The following is a 13,700-nucleotide window of genomic DNA, read 5'->3' on the forward strand; positions in this document are numbered from 1 at the left end:
GCTACCATGCCCCACTTCACTCTGTGAAAGCCCTCCAGATAAATAATTGCAAATGGCTTCTATATGTCTCCAGCTGAAATTACACGGAAACCCTGCCTTTTAGATTCCTTATATAATCCTTTTTTCTGTCTGTTTGCTCCAGAAGATTTGAGCAACCTGATTTAGTAGAAGGTGTCCCTGACCATGGCAGGGGGTGGAACTCAATGATCTGTAAGGTCCCTTCCAACCCAAACTGTTCCATGAGTCTAAGATATGAAGCCAAAATGTTCTGGCCTACTATCACAGTAGGGGAGAAGAAATTCAGTTGCTTCAGCTGGACTTAGAAAAACACATTGAATTGAGGCTAATATGTCCAAGTAAATCTATGTGCAACTACACCCACTTGGGCTTCAGTTTTTTTCTGGATGACAGACTACAGAGTTGTCTAAAGGAGACCAACCGCTTTAAGTCAGCCTGTTGTTAGGGACAATAAATGAGTTTAGCGAACAGAAAGTTCTGTGAGGGGCTCCAGCAGCATGGGCTGCTTTCTATTTTAACTGGTCATTTTGTGGCAGGAAAACTAAGGAGAACATTTCTGTTTTTTCATAGTATAAAAGTGCAAGATGTTCTCATTCTTGAGTGCATGAAGCACTACACTTCCTTCTAAATGGGACTATAGTGTCTTACACTGAATAGCCATGTGCTTCTGGAAAACATTCTTGATGGTCTGAATAAAACCTCACTCCTGGTCCTTACATATTTTTGTTATCCAAAGGAGCTTCTAAGTCATGAAGAGAAGGTTGTCCATGTGCCTTTGTAGGCAAGTTTTGATGTCCCTCAGTTCTCTCATAAATCTATTTCCAGGCTCCTGAGGTTTGATGTTTCTTTGGAAGGTCTTCTGCTTATACATATGTGATCATACACAAATTAGAGTTGGTTGGAAATTCTGGTAAAGGAACAATTTTTCTGCTGAAAATACCAATCTGTTAAAATTAGAAATAGTCTGGGAATGTGTTGGTTTCAGCAGAACTGGAGAAGGAGACCAGACAGGTTTTAATGGAAACCTGCCTAGCTTTGGACTCTACTAACAGGGAGCATGCCTGGCAGAGAATTTGGCCATATTGGCCTTTCTTTTTCCTGCCTCAGAGTAAAATATTCAGAGATTTGAAGCCCTTAACCAAAGGAAAATTCTACCTATCACATGGATATACTGAGGATATCTGTTTTCAGCTGTCTCTCCTGGGTTACACCCAGAAATGCCCAATAGCCCCATTGCACCTAACATGAAGTTGCCCTCCTGGCTCCGATCAGAAATAACATGTCATTATTTCTACAACACCAAGGGAATTTAAAATTTCACTTACAAATAGACTCACCTGCATATGCAGAATTCATCACAAACAGGATTGGATCAACAGCTAAAACCAATGCTGTTCAAACCACAGCATGAGCCACACACCCTACAAAAACATCTCCCACTTGAAACCAGCTTTCTGCATCAACTGACCCAAGCTGCTGTATGCTATTTATAAAACATCCACAGTTCCCATTAGTAATGAGCACTTCACATTTCCAAAACATTGACAGCCTTATTTGCTGTTCTTTGAAGAGCACTAAGATTTGGATTTTGCTTTTTCTACAAGTTTATCTGGTACTAGTTCGGAACTGACAAATTGCATTCATGCATTTCTTAAAATCACCAGGAGCACTGATCTTACTGAAACCTTCTATTCAGTGCCCTGCCCTTCCAGGGATTTAAGTTCCTTGATTCCACTGAGTGCCTGTATCTTCCACTGACATCTGTGCTTCTGTGTACCTCTTGCTCTTTTTTTATCTTTGTATGCCTTGCAATCTTCCATTCTGATCCTATAGCTAAGACTTTCTAGAAGAGACATAATCAGTTCTTTAAACAGTGACAAAACCAGCCCATCATCATGACTTCAGTGTTGATGAATCTGATACTTTTATCACCAACCTTGACTGTGACACAAAAGGCAGTAGGTTTTGGTGGGTGATTTATGACACACCTCCAAAGGAACAGGAAATTCCAGCCACCATTTAAAACGCAACACCAGCCTCCTCATAGTACTCACATTAAATAATGTTTCTTGGGTTCAGAAGCAGAAAAGGGAGAGAACAAATGCATATAATGATGTTGTGCAAATGAATCCACTAAGTTAATGCCAGCTTGACTGTCAGAGAGACAACTGAAACACTTTTCTTCTTGAATTTGGTACCATGTGGCATCCACAAGTTAATGAGCAATTACAACATTAACACTGAGGAATATCTTTTTATTTTGCTGGTTTCTGTAAGAACAGAGGGTTTTTTTCCCCAAAAGCATAACCAAATCCCATCAATAGCACCATATCAATGTCAGGCTACAGTATTTGTTTTCACTACAGAAACAACATTAGCCTGTGGGGACAGATGTTAACGTGTATTCATTGCTCAAATTATTACAAAATTGAGCTTCTAGAACAAGATGGATTGGATTTCTTACAGAAATGATGGAAAAAGTCATCAATAACTTCAAAAAATGAAAATAAAATTTACTCATGCTGTGGCTTTGTGCCCTGTGGTTAGGTGACTCTGTGCCTAATACAAAGTACTCCCAGATCCAAGTTCTTCCTCAGGAGCTTTTGTAACATCTCTCTCCTGAAAAGACTCCCTGGTGCCAAACAATCTAAAGGAGCTCAAAGTGAAGTGTTTTCATCTTTGGGGTTATTAATTTCTCTCTCCTCAAGACAAATGTCTATTTTAACCAAACAAGAAAAGACACAGCGTGTCTCATCCCCTGTCCATGTTAGCTGGAACTTGCCAACTGGCTCAAAAGTTTTTGTTAAGGCCCTTCCAGACAGACATGCTCAGACAGTGTGGTTGCAGAAACCTCATTTCCTTAGGAAGAGAGATTGAAAATTAATAACTACCCCCATGTATTTTTAGAACAACCAAATCCTGGAACTTTATAGAACCCTAATGACAATTTTCTTTAATATCAGTGCACCTCCATTAGCAACTTCAGCCATTCCACCATCTCATCCAGCTGAGCATGCAACCCTAAGCAGTAAGAGGAACATCCCACTCGAATGAATAAGGAGTTCTTGAGTTTCTTCCCTTCAGTACTGCTTGTCTTTTGGTACCTGAAGTTTGTTACCAGAGACATCTGCTTAGTACCTCTCACTAGTTAGTACACAGATGAAAAGTAGCTACTATAGTTCTAAACTGAAAACTTTGTCAGTGAAATTTCTATATAAAATTCCAAGTAAGTAACTGTTACGCTGGCAAGAAACACCCTGAACCTAATAATAATAATAATAATAATAATAACAACAACAATAATAATATTAAGCCTTACTCTTATGAAAGCACACCATGTCTAGAACTGAGCTGTGACATCAAGGTGAAAGCCAGAATCTCAAAAGCAGCCATGTGCTTATAATTACTCTGAACTTTAGCTGCTTGTGTTGGTTATATTACAATCACATCATTGGAAAAAGCAAAATATCTGCTTGCATTCTAGAGATAATTGTGGAAAGGACAGAAACGGGAATTTGACAGTCCCTTTGAGATAAACAGTTATAAATAATGGGTTATACGCTCCATTTCCTGATAAAAACAAAAGCTGGAGAACACTGTGCTAACTTACTTCAGTTCACTAAAAAGCTGCTACACTCAAAAGACTCAAAATATATGCAGGCAAGTGCCCCATTAAAAGGAGCCACTAGACCCTTACATTTTTTGCCTTTTAAAGTTCTTTACATCAGCAGCAGTTGTATGCCAAACAAAAACAGAATATCAGCCAGAATGGTGGCTCTGAACTTCTGCAACTTCATTTAACAGAACACGACTAGAGCATTTCTTACATGAAGTTGGAGGAAGTAAAAAAACCTGAGAAAGCAAAGTCTGAAGAGAAACAATAATAGGAAAAAATTGCAATTTTTAATCTGTCCAAATAGTCTGAATTCACTTGTTTATTCATTACTCACAGTGACACAGACATTGGTACCCAGAACCTTTTCTAAAGGAAAAACACCTCCACTGGCCAGCCCCCCTTTTATAAACGTGTTTTTGATCTTTTGTACTTTCCTCCCAAAGTTTTAAGTCCATGACGTTATTGATGTTGTTCACATTTTTGTAAGGATCACGCACTCTTAATTATTCAGCAGTAATTGTTCAGTTGAGATTTTTCCACCAAGCTGCCAGGAACAGGTAAACGTGTGTGTGTGCACATGTGCTTCTCTCTGAAGGAGCTGTGGGAGCTGGTCCTGAGGAGGAGGGGGTAACAAAGTAAATCTTTGGCATGTATTCATGTAAAACTGAGCCCACACCGCAGCTCTCTGGTGGGGATAAAAAAAAAAGGAAAAAAAGAAAAAGAACTTTACCTCATTCCATTCCAGTCTTGGCCAACTGTGTTAGCACTGGTTGCAGCCCCATTAGACCACTTACTGACATGCTGCAACTCCTTAAGGTCCCCAAAGCTCCTCATTTCCTGCTGATCTAGATTCCCGCCATTACAGGAAGCTGATGAAGCGTAGGAGGGCTCCACTGAGTGCCAGAAGCAACACGAGTTGTGCAGCAGAAATGTGTGTCCAGAAGAGAAGAAGGGAAGGTGACAGAGGGGCAACAAGACCTTTTGGTATTGGTAAGCCACTATGCCAGCTCTTGGGAAACCATACCCTAGGGAAGACATTGTCCTTGTCTGTGCCACACAATTCCCAGAGACAGGCAGCATCCCCCAGGAATGATTCGGAGCAACAGGCATTACCCTCTCTGAGTCACCATTTGGAGGAGTTGTTTGCCCAGAAATCTCAAGGCAGCCTGCAGAGCAGACTGTTGCTACCCAAACTCTGCATTTATGAAATGTTTTGCAGTCAAGACCAAGGTGGTCTGCAGTACTTGCCAGATGATTTGCAACATTCCTTTACAATTATTGTGCACAATTTTACCTGACATTTAACAAGTGATTTTGATCCACTAGGAGAACAATAGTGGGTCAGTGTTTCAAGGTGCTTATTGTGCTTTACTAACCTGACAGAAGACCATCCACTCTTTCCCACTAGGGTAGGTTTTTGCTGGTGTCAGAAGCTGAACTGGCTATCCAAGTGTAACTCCAAGTTTAACTATCCAAGGACAACTACAGCTGGCAGGAGCAAGCTGAGTGCTGAAGGTGGATGAGGGGAGCAGAGCTGTTAGATCAGCTCACCTCATCCCATAAGAGGTTATGGGATACAAAGGCTGGTCTAACTTTTGAATGACAGCAAGGTCTAACACTCATTTAACAAGTGGCCAAACCAGCTCAAAGTGACCTGGAACAGCTGCAAGTTCTCACTTAAGCTTTTGCAGTGTTATACAGCAAGAAAATGGCAGGCCTGAGAACACAATTAAGAGTCCCTCTCCGGGGCCTCCCTCTTGCATTGGACTTGCCTCCCTTCCCAGCCAGCCTGTGGTTTCTCCAGTGCCTGACAGCAGCCCTTCCAGCTGTGCTGACTCCAGGGGTGATGTGACATCCATTTGCTAAGAACTGGACTGGGACCAACAGCTCCTTTTGTATCTCCCCACAGCCATCACTGCTTCTTCTTCACTATTGACTTGGACAAAATTCAAATTAGTTGCCTATGGGTGAAAGGTTCCTTGTCCCATCCTGAATTCCACGCTCCCGCTTTTCCCTAGCTTCCAGCTGTCATCTCCTACCCGTCTTCCGTTCAGTGGCTCTCTGAGCTTCTTGACCATTTTCAGCTGTCCCCTTTGTGCCTTCATCCAGCTTTCTGACCTCCAGAACCTGCCTGTCCTCTTTCCTTTGTCCCTCCTGCTTAAGTCAGATTCTCTTTGCTCTTGAGCTACACTGATCTTGTATTGTTTTCCTCCAGTTTCAGCATCACTGGCACCACTCTCAGCTTCCACCACAAACCAACCTGGACCTCAGTGTCTCGGTCCCAGGTTCTCCTCTCTCCCTCTTTCACCACACTCATTGTTAGCCGGTTGTCCTGCTCCCTCACTTCTTAGTCCAAGGGAACTCAGGTTCCTTCTTAGTTTCTGGCTTTTAACTGAAAAATTCAGCTACCCAGCCAACAGCAGCTGAAAAGACCAAAATTAGCAGTCACTGCATGCTCCAGAGAAATGGAAAAGATAGGACAAGATGGTTGGACTGCAGTGATAAAAGCTACAGGGTGTAACTGAGGGGCAAAATACTATGGATCCTGGGCACACTCACGGGTTTCCGGCCTGGCACCCGCGCTGCGACATCGCCTCGGGCTGACACAAGGTGGCCTCTGTGGCTCACAGAACAGGACGTGTGACAGACAGACAGGTGGGCACAGCATTCCAGCCTACAAAGCAGTCACTAAATGGATGTAGGCTTCAGAAATATATCCATCACATAAGTAAGATTCCACCTGCAATTAAATGATTTAAATGTGTAGGTTTGCCAAGTAACATCATTGCTGTAAATAACTAATCACCAATACATGTTGTATTTTTCTTTCAAGGGACAAAATATGAGGGTTATACCCTAATACCTGACATTTGGATGTGATTTAAGCAAGTGCACAGCTGAGTTTAGAAATGAATACAAGCCAGGCACATGCTTCTTTTTCTGGACTGAGGACCACACAGCAAATAGCTGGACTCTAACACAGGTCATCTCCTACACCCCAAGGCTCCTACACAGCCACAGGAATTGCTTGGTTAGGATCAATATGCTGCCAGTTCATGGAGCAGCTGCTTCCCAAGTCCTCAGCTCTTGCTAAGTGAGATCCTCTACTCTATTGGGGATTTTAGTAGTGAAGTATTTCAATCCTTCCAGTAAAGTGGAACAATATCTTAGTGAGAAGGTTTTCAGGACTGGGAGGAGGGATTCTCAAGTAAACCCACTCACCCATTCCAACATTTTGTTTTGAAACCATAATTTCAACCTACACTACAACTCCAATAACTGCACTAAAACAATACAAATTTTAGGTTTAATTAGGCAAAAATAATTCCCTTTTCTAATAAAGGTCCTTAAGAACTTGAGCTTATTCCCTGAAAAGAAACTTCCTACAAATATTATGGGAGATGAGATTATCTTGGTAATTTCAGAATGAGAAGAGGTCATCTCCTGGAGCACTTGCTGCTCCCTCGCCTTGCCTGGTTTCGGAAAGTCAGGTTCTTTCTAGCAGAACTGAGTCCAGATCAGAACAGACTCCAGTCCCTCTTGGACAGAAAGCTCCCCCAAGTTTGTACATGAGTTGTGTGATCTTTGTGGCACATGAAGGACAGAAGGGACAGAGCACATCCAGCTCCTCCAGTCTATACAGATACCAGCCATGTACTTGAAAGTTTGGATTTGTTAGGAAAACAGTCATCAGCATCAGATCAGCTGCACTCAAGTTACCTCCAAACCCACACATAAAACATGGGAAGCTTTTTAAAAATAAATTACAGGTTGTTCTAATTATAAAATTAAGTGTATTTTAGATTAGTAGTTTATTTTTTTAACAATGTTTCCCTGTAATGATATATCATCTTATAAGGCATGTTCTTTCCAAACCAGAAACATGTTATTTAAATGAACACATCATGTAGTTATTGGGATAATTATTAGCACAAATATCCTTGAGACAAAATGCTTGCCAAAAGCTGTTTCAAATGGTTCCATTTTAGCAGCCTCAAAGACAAGTAACTTTTAAAAGCACTCAATTTACATTCTCTTTTATGTAAGTTAGGAATCCTTAAAAAAAAAGATTGCTGTTGGTATTACCAATATTTTCTCCAATTTTCTAGTACTGAGGGGCTGTACGGATTTATATTTTTTATTTTAATGCCCATTTCAGAATAAAAAAGTGCATATGAAAGGTCGACCTTAGTTGGGGATAAAAGTAACACAGATGACGAAACATTTGCATTTTAGCAAGATTAGCAGTCTCAAATAGGCTTAAATTATGACTACTCATATATTTAAATCTACACAAATCACATCTGTTTAGTCCTTAAGAATAAAGCATGCTATAAGCACAGTCCTTGAAAGAGGCCCTATCTTTTTACTTGGAGAGATTTCATGAATCAAAAAATCCTTTCAAAAATCCCTATATAATGTTGATTGGGGAAAGGCAGCAAGTACTAATGAGACTATCTATTTTATGCCAAATAGAAGCATTAGGATTCATCCTTAGAATTATCATCTATTTCTCTGGGCAGTTCCTGACTGCAGCCACTGATAATGGGGTTTTTTTCCAAAATGCAGTCAGGCCAGAGCTCATCTCAGACAAACTGAGTAATTTCAACACTCTGCATTTCTTTAGGAAATATGCTAATTTTATAATAAAAGCAAGGCCTTTTGGCTCAGCTGGCCAGTAAAACTTGCTCTGGTCTCAGTGAGAGCACAACTGGATCCTTTCTACAGCTAAGATGACAAATTATCTTTCTGTTAAGCAGCATTCAGAACAGTAATTGAGGTCTTGCTAAGCTTGACAGATACCATAAGCAACTCAAAGGAAACAGTAACAGCTGGATTAATATATTAACCACCGCTTTACAAGGGCAAATGGAAGCCTTAATTTCCTCCTTGCATGTACTATATACATGGTATAATGAAAAACATTTTGCTAAGTTTGTACTCATTCCACATTCACTACTATAAATCAATTCAAATTAGTAATGTTATATGTTTGTCTAACAAATTACTTGTTTTGGCACTTCAGCATGAGCAAAACAAACTTAGAAGAGCAGGATGTGTCTGATCACAGCTAGACCTACCACATCTGCTAAAAACTGCAGTGTCTGAAGCTGGAACAGTGTAAAGCAGCTCAATCAGCAATCAGAACTGCCAGGAGAGTAAGGGACTTGCCCTCAGAAATACCAAATCTACATGTACATCCTTGAAAACAAAGATCATTTGAAGAATAAAAAGCCTTCTCTGGAAATGATAATGGATATAGTAGCTGATCCTTTGAGGAACTGGCTTTTCCACTGCCTTCAGGGGATTACTCATGCAACAGGTTTTGAGCCTAGAAGCTCAGGTACTGATTCCCAGCTGATTAAATGGGCAGTTTCAGGTTTTTCTTACACCAAAGATCATGCAAAAATCTAGGTACTTACACAGCAAAATGATAGATAAAACACTTCCACCCACTGGGCCTCTCCAGGAAGTTGTAGACCTGCCCCTGTGTGCTGGTTTTGGTCAGATATTGGCTCTGGAAGCACTCCGTGGTCCGGGCCCTGCCAGCTCCGCTGTCCAAGCAGGCTGCAGCCTTTGTGCCTTCCCCGGGGCTCTGGGGAATCCCAGGTCCCTTATCCACGGAGGGGTCTGGATTCAGTGCCACAGGACAGTACTGCATGGTGCTTAGGTTCCCCTTGACTTCCAGCAATGCTGAGGGTTTGCTATTTCCACTCAGAGTGCTCAGCTGGAGAGTGGAGCCTTGATCCTCCCCACGGTGCTTACACACAGGGTATCCAGCAGTTTCTCCGCCACCACAGGACATCCTGCAACAACACACAGGTATTGCTGCCTCTGATCAATATTTAAAGTCATGAAGGAGGGATTGGATGTCTTCCCTGCCCAGGGTTCTCCAGCAGCTGATAAGATGACTTTGTGCTGTTATCACGGAGCTTCTCTGTTGACACAAGTGTGAGCTGCCAGCCTGTCACCTGCTGTCACTCACAGCCTCTGAAATTAAATCAGAAAAACATATGAGACAGTGACACGTGCTTGACACCAGAAGGAACAGGAGTCTGGGAAAGGAAAGAGGTTGAGACTTCTGGAGGAAGGAAAGAAAATTAAGTTTCAAAATGACATTGTTAAGAAGGAAGCCTAGAACTATTTAAACAGTGCAACACTTGTACAGCAGCAGAGTCTTGAGAACTGATCCTACCAGATTACTTTAAGCTGAGCAGTTCTTGAAGTGTCCTGATTAGAGATGGAAGTGTTGCCCAAAACGCACCTGAATGAGGCTTTGAACTTCAACACCTACACCTCAGGAGAACTCATCTAGACCAGCAACATTACAGGAAGATTTTAAGACTTAAATAAATTATTTCAGTCACCTCATGGGACCCGATCTTGCAGTCCACGGAACCCTGAAACAACTTTTCTCAAGTGTAAAAAGGAGGATGCCATTAATGATAACTGATACTGGGAGGTTAATATTGCTACAAGGGAAAAGATCAAAGACTCCTGGCCTGATCCCCAATTTTCTTCAAGCCCTTTAATGTTTACAGCTAATTTTGCTACTCTCAAACAAGTACCTAGACAAAATAGAATAGACAATAGGCTCAGTATGTATTTCATGAAGCAGACTTAAGTTGTTGCTAATACAGAGCAGCAATTTCTTATCAGCAATTTTAATAATTTTGTGAGACTGATAGCAGATGTCTTTTTTTGTACTGCCTTATTTCTTACACACCACATTTCGAGTTACTTTAGCCTCAGCAGAATATTTCAGAGAGACAATTTCAGCCTTCAGCCCCCTTTTTGAAATTAAGCCTATGTTTTGCTGTGGCTTAAAGCTCCTCATGTGTAGTGAACAAACTCCCATTGCAGTACATCTGAACAGAGCCCTCCAAGTTATTCCACAAAATATTTACATGCATACATTTTACATGACTTTTTACTCTGGGCTAATTTCTTAACACTGCTCATGGAAACGTGAGCATCAGTTCACATTTCTGCATCAGTCCTAGAGCAAAGAGAGAAATACGTCCCTTCCCTCAGCAGTTCTCTTAATGAACAGCTGGAGGGTGCAAACACACATTAAAGCACAAAGCCCTTCGTCCAAGCCAGGCTGCAGCAGGTCCCTAAGAAGCACCTCTAAGAACATTCATTCACTTTGGGGTGCTGAGGCTGCCTGGGCAAGGCTGTCTATGCCGAGCTGCAAACACAGCTCCCTGGAACACCTTTCCTGGGCTGCTCCATCCAGACACGGGATCCCACAGACACGGCACAAAAAACCCGAAACCATCTGGCAAACAGCACCTACTTTCTCCAGGCGGATCCCTCTCCTGGCGGCTGCTCCACACCGCAGGCTCCCTGGAAAGGTGCAGGACAGGAGCTGCTGCCTGGCTCTGCCCACAGCTCCCCAAGTCCCACCCTGAGGAAGGCAGGGGCCCTCCCTTTGGGCTGCCTTATATGGCTGCCCTTGCAAAAGGCACAGAAAGAACCGGGAACAGTTTGGATGATTTCAGAGAGAAGTTACTTCTGTCTCTTCCTGCTGTCAAAACCAGCAATCACAAGCAACAGATTAACTTCCCTCCCAGTCTTCTTCTTATCTGCAGACACTTCATTGCATTGCGTTAAAAGCAGCGTTTTCTCACTGCACATCTTTAAACACTGAATTAGGTGATGCCTACAGCAAGCTGGAGGCTCTGCATCCTTCTTTCATACTGGGAAAGTCTAAACAGCAGCTTCAGTTGCACAGGAATTTTTCCACCAAAGTTTTGGCAAAGCCAAAAGCAGCACTTTGTTGTTACATCAAGTAATGGAAAATTTTTTGTATTAATTTGGGAGGAAGAGAATCCCAAGCATAACCATTCCAGCATCAAACTCCCCATTTTATTGTTGACCTTTCTAATCAAGAAGAAGAAGAAAGTGAATACTGCTGTTTCTCTTCTTTCCTCCCTCTTGTAACAGAAATCAGACTGTTGTCTGCAATGCCAGCATTCCAAACATAAGCTTCCCACTTGTCCAGAGCCAGGAGTTTGAGAATGGAACAAAGGTACCCCTTTCACCCTACGTTTATCATCAGTGGGGGAATGCTGTCACTGCACATAGTCTTCAATTTTTATCATAGTTGTTCATGGGGCTAAGTTATCTCTTTCCTTGGAAAGATTTTTCCAGAAAGTTATTTCTTACTTTCCCAGTTATATTTCCATATCACTGCAAAAACCCCAAACCAAAAACCCAAAAAGTTCCTTTCTTTTTTCTTGACACATGAGACATGTAGTCTGATCTAAAAGCCAGCCCATCCAGAACATTTTCCTTGGATGCTGTGTTGCTCAGTTTACCCTGTGCACAGAATAGAATACAATATTCCATGCACTACTGCAGGTGAGTGGTCATTGAGAACCGACACCTGACTGGAGCCACAAAAATCCTTCACCAGGTTTTTGCTTCTTCCTGAAATGCTTTCTGCATCAATTACTACTTTTATACTCTCTGCTCTATCAACTTTTCCAGACAGTAATTTGTTAAATGAAAAAAATGCCACCTCTCCTCACGTCTGACCTCTCCGGAATGAAATTACTCAAGCTCTACAAAACTAGCTGAAGTATGGAGGAGAAAAAAGAATTTAAAAACCCCTAACAAACCAAACAAAAACCACCAACCAACCAAGAAGTAATTTTCTTGGATATTTAAAGGTTAAAAATAAGTTTCCTTTGAGTAGCACCCAGCTTTACTGCAAATACAAAAACTCAACATAATAGCAGCAGGTTTGAAACCCCAGCAGAAATAGAAACCAGAGCACCTGACTCCTATTTCTTAGTCGGGGAAAAGATGATTTAATGATAAGATTTTAAAAGACTGAGCTGTGGAAGACATGAACTCATTCCTTCACACACCCCCAAAAGCAGTATATCACATCTTTGGGTCAAAATCTGAAAAGGCAATTAGTCACCTAACTAATTTATGACTTACATCAAATGCATGATTTCAGGGATTTCTAAATACTGAAGTGTTCACTGGTAACTAGAGATGCACACAACACCCTGCCACTGTGTATCTACAGAATTGTGGCTTCTGTTGCGGGGCTCACTTCATGTGTTTAATTTTGGTGGGCCTGATGCCACCCCCATGCTCAGAGAGCACATCTTCCTCACCCTGACAGAACTGCATTTAGGATTAGACTTGGGAATTTATAACCAGAAGCCCAGGATGGGAAGGCACAGAGAAATGTCTGGCTCTGAGATGCATTTTTGATCCCCTTCTTGAGGAGGAGGCACTTCTCAAAGACAAACCTAAACACAGCACCACTGGCACCACACGTCACTGTCTCCTCCAGGGGCTGTGTTTTAGAAAGAAAGTGTTAATGAGTCATGCAAGAAACAGATAATAATGAACCCTAGTGCTAGAAAATATCTTGAAGAGTAAATAACAGATGAGACTTGAGAAACATTCCCGCACCCCTCTGTCCATCCCAGATTCCGTTCTCCGGACGTAAGCTCTCTGCATCAGTGCTCCTGAACATCTGCTCTGGATCTGTGAGCTCCAGCACTGCCAGCCCTGATACCCAGGAGCTGGACACTCCTGAGTGCCACACAGCCCTCTTAACAATGATCACATCACATCGGGGCACAAATCCAGTGAGTTGTGGGGCTCCAGCTGCTGGTGCCCAGAACGCCTTTAAGGGGGCAAAATGCCAGCCCTTGCTTTCTGCTTCAGCTTCCCAGCCTGGTGGGCTCTTACAAGGTACTGTAAACAAAGGTCATTAAGGATCATGAAATGGGGCTTCAGCTCTGAGTTCACTTATCAGTACGCCCTGTACTTTTTATTTTTGAACTGTAGGTTGAAAAATGGAGCAATAGTTGTGGTGCAAATCTGTTACACAGCTCAGTTGTCTGCGGACCACTTGGCAGCCCATTTAACGTGCACCATTATTCTCCTTCACAAGGATATGCTGAATGTAAACTAAGATTATCATGACTTGTACACTGTGGTATTGGAAAGATGGTGCAAGTCCAGATTGAGACACTGGGCTTTCACTCTCTCCAAAAGTTTGCCAAGTGAAATCTATTGTAGCATTTTACCA

The 13,700-nt window shown here is 42.0% G+C and overlaps 1 protein-coding gene across 1 annotated transcript in view; it reads right to left on the bottom strand.

Moving 5' to 3' along the window:
- Positions 1 to 11,014, bottom strand: part of LOC125324587 (potassium voltage-gated channel subfamily KQT member 1-like) — a 92,750-nt gene extending 81,736 nt beyond the window's left edge. Inside the window, exons 1-2 of the mRNA XM_048300625.1 lie at positions 10,935 to 11,014; positions 9,058 to 9,625 (exon numbers count right to left, since the gene is read on the bottom strand). Of these exons, the coding sequence (XP_048156582.1) occupies positions 9,058 to 9,440 (383 nt within the window). The 5' untranslated portion in view covers positions 9,441 to 9,625; positions 10,935 to 11,014. The remainder of the gene's footprint in view (positions 1 to 9,057; positions 9,626 to 10,934) is intronic.
- Positions 11,015 to 13,700: the final 2,686 nt, after the last annotated feature.

Source organism: Corvus hawaiiensis, chromosome 4, assembly GCF_020740725.1.
Source record: "Corvus hawaiiensis isolate bCorHaw1 chromosome 4, bCorHaw1.pri.cur, whole genome shotgun sequence".
Lineage (NCBI taxonomy): Eukaryota > Metazoa > Chordata > Aves > Passeriformes > Corvidae > Corvus > Corvus hawaiiensis.